At 43.5% G+C, this 10,712-nt stretch overlaps 1 protein-coding gene across 6 annotated transcripts; it reads left to right on the top strand.

The window, feature by feature from the left end:
• The first annotated feature begins 111 nt into the window (after nucleotides 1–111).
• CHTOP (chromatin target of PRMT1) lies at nucleotides 112–9,698 on the top strand. 6 transcript variants are annotated; one of them, XM_047784561.1, is made up of 7 exons: nucleotides 130–416; nucleotides 1,580–1,661; nucleotides 2,983–3,136; nucleotides 3,762–3,845; nucleotides 5,624–5,807; nucleotides 6,617–6,754; nucleotides 8,432–9,698. In XM_047784561.1, the coding sequence occupies exons 2-7, from the start codon at nucleotides 1,597–1,599 to the stop codon at nucleotides 8,635–8,637; spliced, it is 831 nt and encodes a 276-aa protein (XP_047640517.1). In that variant the 5' UTR covers nucleotides 130–416; nucleotides 1,580–1,596; the 3' UTR covers nucleotides 8,638–9,698. The 6 variants fall into 6 exon arrangements, with proteins under 6 accessions (XP_047640518.1, XP_047640520.1, XP_047640521.1 ...); XM_047784560.1 differs by having other exon boundaries at nucleotides 5,621–5,807; XM_047784562.1 differs by lacking the exon at nucleotides 3,762–3,845 and having other exon boundaries at nucleotides 112–416; nucleotides 5,621–5,807.
• Nucleotides 9,699–10,712: the final 1,014 nt, after the last annotated feature.

The following is a 10,712-nucleotide window of genomic DNA, read 5'->3' as shown; positions in this document are numbered from 1 at the left end:
GCCTTTTCCCTGGAGCTCCGCCTCATCCCCCGCGTAGGCGTGACACAAATTTTCCCGCCCCCTAGCTGTGCGCAGACCTGACGTCTGACGTAATGGCGTCGACGCCATTTTAGCCGGTCCCATTCCGCACTGGGCGTGGCGGCCATTTTGTTTTGGAGAGCGAGCGGGAGTTGGCGGCAGCGGCTGTGGTGAAAGGCAGGAAAGGGCACGCCGGGCGAGCAGGCGAACCGGCCGACCGGACAGCCACCCAGCAGCAACGAACTAACCTAGCATTCTACCGTTTAACACATACAACCAACCGCCCACCAAGTTAATCCGAGCCCCTCCACCGTCAACTCAGGTTCGGCCGGCCCCCGGCCAGCCTGTCGCAGCCGTGGTGGCAACCCCGGGAGGAGCACTGGCGTCCGTTTCCTTCGGTACGTTTCTGTGGTGAGAAGGAGGGCAAAAGTCTTGGGGAGCGCCCAGGCCCGGCGGTCGCGGAGTGGGAGCTGGTGGGATGTGGAAGCAGATTGGGTGTCGGGGAGTGGAGGCCCCGGGAGGGGGCGGAGCCCCTGAGAGGGAGGCGGGGGAGGCCCCGAGCTGGAAACTCGCTGCTGGAGGTTGGGATTTGGTAGGAATAGGAAGGAACGTTGCTGGGCGGGTTGAGCAACGTTGGCGGTCCCGGACGGGGCTTTGAGATGGGAGTTCGGAGGAGGACTACACGACTTTAGGGAACGTCAGAATGCACTGGCAGCTGTAGAGTTAAATTTTGTGGCGTGCTCTCTGGGATCGAACTCCCAGGTGAACGCCCATTTAGGAAACCTTTCCTACTCCATCCCTCCCCCACGTCCCCAGTCCCTTGCTAAGGTTCCTGCAAGACTTTGGAGTTGAAAGCCAATTTGTAAACTGGTAAACCTGTATCATCTCTCTAGAGCAGCGGTTCTGAATTTTGGCTGCACATGAGAAGCAGCAAGTTAGACACCCCCCCCCCCCTCACCTTCTAATTGCTGATCCCCAGACCTCACCAGCAGAGATTGTGCTTTAAATGGTTTGGGCCGAGGCTTCTGTATTTTGTGTCTTTCTTTGTTGTTGTTTTGTCTTTTTAGGGCCGCATATATGGAAGTTCCCAGGCTAGAGGTCGAATTGGAGCTGTAGCTGCCGGCCTAGACCACAACCCACAGCAACGCTAGATCCTTAACCCACTGTGCGAGGCTAGGGGTCCATCCCACATCCTCTAGGATGCTAGTTGGGTTTGTGGCCGCTGAGCCATGAAGGGAACTCCTGTTGTTGTTTTTTAAAGCTCCTTGCAGCCAAGGTAGAGAAGGACCGCTCTAGATGAAAAGCCAAACATTTTCTTTGGCTAGGTCTATGTCTGCCATTTTTGGAGGCTTGGGCAGGTATTTTCTGTCATGTGGCCTTAAAGTTTATTAATTCCAGATAACTTAGCTTCTAAATGTAAGCACCTGAAATGAGTTTTGGTGTGATCTTCAGTAGTCATTGAGACAGGCCTATTCATTCATTTTTGGTTTGGGCCTTTGGCCCTGTTGAAATGAGGTGGTCATCATTCTGATTTGCTCACTTTGCCCATTGTCTTTTGTAGATTCTCGGGATTTGAAGATGGCTGCACAGTCAGCACCGAAAGTTGTGCTAAAAAGCACCACCAAGATGTCTCTAAATGAGCGGTGAGGCAGCCAACAGCAACTTCAGCTCGTTCATAAGAAAACATTACTTAAGTTGGCCCTGGGTCCAATGCACAAAAACCAGTTTTAAGCTAAATACCAACAGAAGGCTACAGACCTCTGTTCTTAGTAGCATCTTATGTGGTACACAAAACAAATTGGGCGGTTGTTTCAAAACCACTTATCAGTAGATTTTTATGTTAAGCTGTCTGAAATATTTCTCTGGTGGGATGTATTTTAAAAGACTCCTCACACCCTCCATTTTCTTCACATTTTTTTTACATTGATACAGGGGTGGTGCAGCTTGGTAGCATGGAACCCCGGCTGCAGTAGGCTTGCTGCCCAGTCCAAGGCCAGCAGTGTTGTGTCTGGCCTGTAAGAGGCAGGTAGCAAGCTATGAATATGTCCAAAGGCCCTTGAATGTCATTCTTGGACCTTGTAAGAGGCACTTGCTTTGCTCCATTTCACTTTCTTTCCATTCTGCTTTTAGTTTGTTTTTGTTTTGGATTCTTTTGCACTTAAGTGTTCTTCTCTTTCATTCTGTTAAACTCGACAGGAATAATAGAAGAGTGTCTTCACAAGAGCCTCAATGATTGAACTAATCTTAACTTTTCAGAAGTAATCACTTGGAGTCAGAAAAAGTAATCATTTGAAACTAAGAAAAGTTAAGGTATTTAAAGGCACTTTCTGTCTCCAAGGGCTTTGTTCCTTGAGTGCCTTTGACAAATAATTTTATTAAGTTGCTGTTAAACATAAGATTTACTTGTGTTTGTCTGCCTTTTCTGAAGCATATGTGCTTCTCCTTAGGGCACGTGGTACACTGATTCTTCATATTCACATGTTACTGCGTGAACCACTTATGAAAAAAATGTGATATACTCCTGTAATTTATGTGGATGTATCATTTCCATAGGCTTTGAAGGTGCTCTAGTCCTTCCTTATATACGCCCTTAAAATGCACCCTCAGGTCCCAAAGGATTTGGCTTGCTTTGTCTGTCTTTGAAACTACATCTTCTTCTGTCTCTTGTCATCATATCTGCTTATTGCGTGTTTTTCATGCTTTCTATCTCTAAAAGCCGTTACCTGAGCCCTTGTTATCACTTTTGATTGAATGTGCTACACTTAGCTGCATTTCTGAGTTTCTGATTCTTGCAAGTTTGTGGAAGCGGAGGAGTCTTTAACCCACATCAGCCTTGATCTAAGTGTACCGCTTTACTTAAAGTTCGTGGGATCTGGAGCTCCTGGTCTAGCAAGCCATGAAAATGCCAGTAAATGTTTTGTAATAAAGCTTTTATTTAAACATCCATTTTGTTCGACCTTGAAGCTTTACTAATATGCTGAAGAACAAACAACCGATGCCAGTGAATATTCGGGCTTCGATGCAGCAACAACAGCAGCTAGCCAGTGCCAGAAACAGAAGACTGGCCCAGCAGATGGAGAATAGACCCTCTGTCCAGGCAGCATTAAAACTTAAGCAGGTGAGAGAATGGGTCTTAATGCTCCAGAAGCAGCTGGTGATCTCTGTCAGGCAGTCCCCTGAGGCTGTAGCGACGTGATGGATCATTACCAGGTGGCTCAGGGCAAAAGCAGAACTTCTCTGGAGGAAAGAGAAGTTCAGAGAATTTCCATTTGGGCAGGTACCAATAAGTAACTTTTTATTGTCTTTTTCTTTTAGGGAGTTTGCCATCAAGGTGGCCTGTTTCTGTGTTGTTAATGAGTATTAATCTCTTGTTTTCTGATCCTTTGCCCTTAAGATAGCTTCACTGGCTTTTTCCACCAAGAAATTTTGGTTCTTGTTTTAGATGCTCCTCAAAAAAAAATCCCTTTTTTCCTTATTAAATGGTTTGCAAATTAGGGAAATGATTTCAGTCTTTCTTCCGTAGTACAGGGAGTCTGAAAGATCTCTTAGTCAAAGATTTTCAGTGCTAAACAGTAAAAAGAAGGGTGACCCTCGTCTCCACAGCACCTGAAGTTTTCTAAGTGAAGTAGAGCAAAAGCACTGAGTAATTAATTTAAAGAGTTCGTGGGTTCTCTTTCAAAAAGTTCCAGTGAGAGATGATCCTATTCAGATCTGAAATAAAACCTGCTCTTTATTATTCATAGACTTTATATGCAAGTCCGGACAGTGGCTGTGGAAGGATATGTCCAAGCTGTGGCTGGGCGTCTGGAGGGCGGTGCCATGCAACTGTAAGGACTTTAACTGGTAGCACTGCATGGCTGTGCATAAATACAGCAGTTAAATATAACACCCTTCCACCCCCACCCTGAACCATTGGGCTCACTGACCAAAAATAAACAAGGCCTTCTGCTTCAGCTACCTTCAGCGTTTGAGTGACTCTATTCATCCCTGACTCAAGAAAACAGTAAAAGGCGCCACTATTTTCTAAGAGTAAATATTAAAAATTGCCGAAGATAAGTCTTTGACAGATTATTCCAAAGGACTTTCCAACAAGAAGCTTTAAATATAGGCTGTGGAGAAAGTAGCCTCTGTAGCAGTGCTGTCCAATTGAACTTTCTACGGTGATAGAAATGTTATTTATATCCCTGCTCTCCAGTGCAGTAACCACTAGACACATTGACTGCTGAGCACTCAAAATGTGGCTAGTGTGAATGAGGAGCTTAAATTTATTTAGTTTTTTACTTGTAATTAGCCACATGTGGCTCGTGGCTCCCTTAGCTTATAGCATGGTTCTAGAATGGAAACTAGACGGTGTAGTTGACATCCTTAAGCTTCTTGTCAATGTTAGAGACCAGTATTGGTATCAAGTAAGGATTGGGAAGGGAGAAGAACTTCTGAGTACTCTACATTCTTCCCTTAAAACACAGATCTTAGGAGGATATACTAGAGATGACACAAGCGACTTGTGTGAAGTTTTGACCTTATAATTGAGAGCAGTCATTCAGAGCCTGCTGCTCTGATTAGAAGCAGTTTATGATCTTATGCTAGAAAGCTAACAATAATAATCACGACATATAGTTGTAAAGACAGTCATTGGTGGTCATTTGTGGGTGAAGCCTAAGGACATATAATTTATTTTCATTCATATTGACGTATGGCATTATAGGAGAACAGGTTTGCCAGGGCTTTGGTTGTGTTTCAGCCTACACAGTCATCCTTCCCGTTGAAGGAATTTATTTGAGATATGGTCTTCATAATTTCTCTTTGAGGGACAGATTTGTGGAAAATCTCAATTTCTGGTATGTCCTTGTTCTCAAATATGGCCCTGAGTTTTATGATAATAGCTCAATTGTCTTAATTCTAATGCAAGTTTGGCTCACCCTCTGTGGAGACGAATTTGAATTATGTGTTTATTTTGAATTAAAAGTCATTATACTGACTCATGGAGCTGTTTGCAAAGATGGACGGACATGGAATTGTGGCTATATAAGATATGTAAGGAAAGGAGGTTTGACTTTTCTGTGTTTTTATACATCTTAAGGTAAAAAGTGGACCGTCTGGATATAGATACTCAGAGGAAAAATGGAACATACTGGCCTCTTTGACTGAGAAATCAAACTTGTTCTTAAGTCACGAGAATTCAAATGAACTTGTAATTTAAAATTTGCCCAGAGTGTGATGAACTTCATGTGGTGTTTGAGTAAGCCTTTGAAGACAGTGGTAGTCCTTGGGCAGGTATGAATCAAGTCATATCATTGTCAACTGGTGGTTCAAAAAGTTAAGTTTCAAGTAGTGGTATATGACTTGCAGAGCCAAACTAGTGAGGTAACTTGTGATAATGGGACATACTCAAGCTTCTTAGAAGCTCTGGGTCAGAATTCTGCTGCTTCTATACCATGTTCTGAGGCAAAGGCTTGCTTCTGGTTTGGGATCTTTATGACACCCACTGCAGGTTTATCTCCCGCCACACAGACATCTCACTTGCTTTTTCTCTGCACTTTGAGTTGCCAAATCCCATTGGATTGCTTTTTTGATCTCAATTCCCTAACACCTTTTCTTCCAGAAGAGCTTAAAGCAGCGCCTGGGTAAGAGTAACATCCAGGCACGGTTAGGCCGACCCATAGGGGCCCTGGCCAGGGGAGCAATCGGAGGACGAGGCCTGCCCATTATCCAGAGAGGCTTGCCCAGAGGAGGACTACGTGGGGGACGTGCCACAAGAACCCTACTTAGGGGCGGGATGTCGCTCCGAGGTCAGTGCTGTATACCTGATAATTGCTGGGCCTCACCCCTTTCCCTGTTTTCTTGGGCTGCTTATAAACACATTTGTTTAACATCTTTAAGCCTGAATTTGTATTAATATAATTAATAACTTTTGAAATCACGTATTTTTAATAGTGCTGCATGTCTTTTATCGATACCATTCCTTTTCTGATAATGTGCAATGGTGAGAGGCTATGACCTGCGTAACAACAGGTAATTCATATCATCTCCATTCCATTTAAAACACCCTGCTGCTGCTTGAATCAAAGCACATTCAAGTTCTAGATATAAGTCAAATCTAAGAAATGTATAGGTCTGTTGGCCTATATCTTAACATCTCTGTTCCTGGTTCCAGTGAAACACTCCATTGCATTGGAAAAAAGAGGACAAGTTGACCCATAGCATTTAGCTATATGTTACTTTTTTGGGCACTGTTACACTGTTCCCTGTATAGTTTTTGTCTCCTACAAAAATGTATTAAGAGCAGGAACCATTTCATTTATTTTTAAATCTACCATAATGCTAGGCACCTATCTGATTATTCAATAGGTATTTATTAAATGTATGTACTTACTAATTGATCTAACTCCCAGCTTCCAAAAATGGATTGTGGTCAGACTTGTTGAATTGATTGAATAAAGAGCAGCTTAATCTGTTGACACTCAGTGTGCAGCTTGCCCCACCCAACCTAAAAATTAATCGAATTAACTCATTTAACCCTCACTGCCTTCCTTTGGTTAGAATCTACTTTGTCTCTCTTGGATTTACCTGCATATACATTGTATGCCTCCTCTCCAAGGTCAAAACCTGCTCCGAGGTGGACGAGCCGTAGCTCCCCGAATGGGCTTAAGAAGAGGTGGTGTTCGAGGTCGTGGAGGTCCTGGGAGAGGGGGCCTAGGGCGTGGAGCTATGGGTCGTGGCGGAATCGGTGGTAGAGGTTAGTCAGCTACCAACTTCAGAGAATAGCACCCCCTTATTTTCTCTCCCTTCAAAACTCAGAGCCACCTTTCTGCACAGCTTCAAGTCATAGGCAGGCTTATTTGTTTGTCTTGTTTGTTTTATGAAACTGGCTTATTTTCTAAATTCACATGCTGGTAGTGTGAAAGTCTGTCATGGGTTTTCCAAGAACAGTCAGGTATGTGTTACAGAGCCAGGTTATAGTCAGTCTTTCAGGCTCTTGCAAATTTAAATTGTATCATTAAAGTGATAGAATTGTCAGTACGGGGTTTCATCTTTTTCTGTCCCTGGCCCCACCACCACACACCCCATCCCACAGCTCGTAACCCCACTTTTGGGCCTAAGATTTAGAGAAGAGAGAGATGTACAGAAACGAATCAGTTAAAGAGGATGGTGAGGCTTGGCGCTAGGTATTGACTCCGAAACCAAGTAAATTTAAGGTAAAGTTGGTGTCTGTGTGAAACCAGAGATGACTTTTTTTTTTTTTTTATCAAGATTAGAAAAGCAAGATGGTATTGTGTCAGTTAACTAACTGACTCTTGTTGATAATCTCATCGTGAGACTTAGTGATACCTGTCTCGTGACCTTATGGCCCAGATTGGAAAAGAGTTTTTATGGTGTTGCTGTTAATACCAAATCTCCTGGGAATTTTCTGGCTTAAAGTTTTGTGGAAAACTCCCAACAACACCTGTTCAGGAAAAAAAATACATCCTTGTAGCCCCTGTGTATATTTGCTTTGGTCCTTTTTTTAAGTGTGTGGTGGGTCTTCCATAATTGATGACCTTGAAGCTGCCAGGGGATAATAACTACTGGGAAAGGAAATTTGATAACTGAGGGCTTGTTTTCTTCTCTCGCATTATATGTTGCTTGGCTTATTGAGTGAAGGGCAAACTAGTTTGGGTTTCAGGATGAAATAGCATGTTTCCAAATTATCTTGACTTGGTTTCTGAGAGAGACATCACAGGAATGGGAGTGGGGAAGGCTCTAAAGTAGCTTTTCAGAAAGCTGGGTGTGTTTTGTTAAGTGAATTGAAACCACCTCTCAGATAACCATATTTGTTAAAATGTGGATAGAATTGCAGATAGAAATGGCTGGCACTACTCAGAATGTTTTTCCCTAATCTCCCTTCATTGTTCCCATGTCAGAATAACTCCTCAGTCTCCTGACATGGGATCAGCTCATTAGGTTTGATAAGTTTGAGGAGAGACAAGCTAATTTTTCAGAAGGATGTCCAATAAAGTTTAATTAAAAACTTTACACTCATTTTTCTGTGCCCTTGTTACTTCCTCCCTGTTTTACTACATGGGGTTATCTATAGTGTGTTTGTATTTTAATTATAAACTTACAGTGAGTCTCAAGTTTTAGCTTCTATTTTAGGAGAGATTAAGTCAATTTTAACTTTCAGTTAAATATTTTCCCTCTGTTGATAGAATAAAAATTTTTAAATAGCATTTAGAGAGGAGCATGTAATAAGGGATTCATTATGTGTGCTTTCCATGTGTTGCTTTCTACCCAGTGTGTTTCCTGTTTTTCCAGATTTCTCCTCTTTGCCCTGCCCTTCAGTCTCTCTCAGCTAGGCCCCACTGCTCTGAGGGGCATTTACCATAGCACCTATTAAACCTACTTGTAACTATTTCTTCTTTTTCCCTTGGGCCAGGTCGGGGTATGATAGGCCGGGGAAGAGGGGGCTTTGGAGGCCGAGGCCGTGGACGTGGACGAGGGAGAGGTGCCCTTGCTCGCCCTGTACTGACCAAGGAGCAGCTGGACAACCAATTGGATGCATACATGTCGAAAACTAAAGGACACCTGGATGCTGAGTTGGATGCCTACATGGCACAGACAGATCCTGAAACCAATGATTGAAGCTTGCTCACCCTCCTGTGAGACTCTTGTTCTAGTCACACATCTGTAAATAACCTTGAGATAACAGATGGGAAGAAACCTGATTGATGCTGGAAGGACCTATCATAATAGGCTGTGGACTGACTTGCCACAAGTTTGTGCATTTAGTGTGTTCCTTTTACTTTTTGATACTGTGTTGTATGAAACACTTTTTTCCTCTGACTTGGGTTTTGTTTTGTTGTATTGTTGTTTGAGGTGGGTTTTGGTTTTTGATTTTTTTTTTTCTTTTTTTCCTTTGCCCAGACTTATCTTTGAACACAAATGTGTTGGCCTTATGGCTAATACACCCTTTTCTCGCCTCTGCCTCCCCCTCACCTGTCACATACTTTGACATTCTAACATTTTTTCTGTTCATCTATGTGCCCCCATGAAAAAGTCCCAGAAAGAGCCCTTCGGTGTTCCTCCTTAATGTGTAGGTTTATGAGATACAGTTTTGCATCATTTTTAATAGCCTTCTTTAGAGGCTTTTAAAATCTGGAGCTCAAAAATGCATTCTGCCACATTGATGTTTTTAGTATGGTAAATGAGGAACCTTGACATAGCTACAAGGCCACCTAACAGGTTACACCTGGTAGCTCTGATTTGATTATGGGTATCACAGTGTACATTTGCACCACATAAGCAATATGCTGGTTTGGTATGTGCACTTTCTACCCTGGAATGGGACTTAAAAACTTTCCGCTTGGCTTTGCATCATATCCAAGGGGTACTTTGGGGTTGGCTTACGCCTGCAAAAGGAGAGAGGAAGGCCATTTGGTTTGGCAGATGCTTCCGAAGGGAAAGGGCTGGAAAATGATGGCAGGTGTCTGGCGGGAAGGATCAGAAAATATCCCTGCTGAGATGCTATCATCCCTGTGTTTATACTGAGACTAGTCTTGGGCTTCTCCATTCATTGGTTTTGTTTGACCCTCATCTTATTCCCCTTGAAGGTTTAGTTAAGTTCAGCCGTATTCTGTCAAGTGTTCCAGTGGAAGCTTTTGTTTCTGGTTGATTGTAACAAGAAATATGTTCTCTCAAATCCAGCCAGGACTTATTCTTTATTTGTTGGGCTCTTGGAAATACTCTGGCCACTATAACAATATTTTAATATACCTCTTGTAGAGTTAAGTTCTTTTCTTCATAGTTGTAGTAAAATTTGGGGTGGGAAGGGATGTTGTCTGGGACAGAAAGTGAAGAATTTGCCCTCTTTTGAATAATCCCTGTGGAAACACACAAAATGTACCAACCCATTTGGCCATTGAAAGTTTAAGCATGATGATCTCAGGAGGCGATATCCAGGACCCAGGCACTGGTTTCCCTTTTCCCCTGTGCTGTTTAAGGGAAAAGAAGAAACCACCTCCAACAGAACCAGTTGCCATTGAGCTGCCTGGTGGTACCCTTTATAAACTGTTGGGAGGTTGTGCGTCATTGCAGACTGAAGGAAATTTTGGTCAGGACAACCTAAACTTGCATCCCATCTGTGTGACCCTTAACCTCTGGATTGTAAAGTAGTTGAGTCACAAAGGACAGCTTGAAAAGACCAGGTGGGGCTAGATAGAGGACAGAGTCATGCTGATGTAACCAACCTTAGTTTTGGAGTGTCCGTACTACCTCTTAATAGAAATGGACTCTGAGGGAGTTCCCTTGCGGTACAGCAGGTTAAGGATCCAGCATTGTCATGGCAGCAGCTCAGGTTCAATCTGTGGCCTAGGAACTTCACATGTCACAGGTGTGGCCAAAAAAGAAGAAGGTATTTTGGTATGGGCAAAGCTGGTTTTAAGGATAGCTCCTTAGACTCTAGACTGCACTCAGCCCCCAAGGCTCTCCAGTGGGAGAGATGCTGGTTGGCCGTGGGCAGGCTACCCGTTGCAAGCTTCACATCCCACTCGTGGCTTTGCATCAGGCGGCTTCCGAGGATACTTGAGAGGAAGCTGTAGGGTGAGTGGGTTCCTTGACCCTTAACCACACAATTTGAGATGATCCATCTCTGGGATTTTTATACAGCTGTGTCCTTCCCAAGTACTTTCACCCTCCCCCAAGGTAGCTAACATGTATGT

The sequence above is a fragment of the Phacochoerus africanus genome, chromosome 6 (genome assembly GCF_016906955.1).
Source record: "Phacochoerus africanus isolate WHEZ1 chromosome 6, ROS_Pafr_v1, whole genome shotgun sequence".
Classification (NCBI taxonomy): domain Eukaryota; kingdom Metazoa; phylum Chordata; class Mammalia; order Artiodactyla; family Suidae; genus Phacochoerus; species Phacochoerus africanus.
Note: the sequence above shows the minus strand (reverse complement) of the source record. Positions and strands in the feature narration are given on the sequence as shown.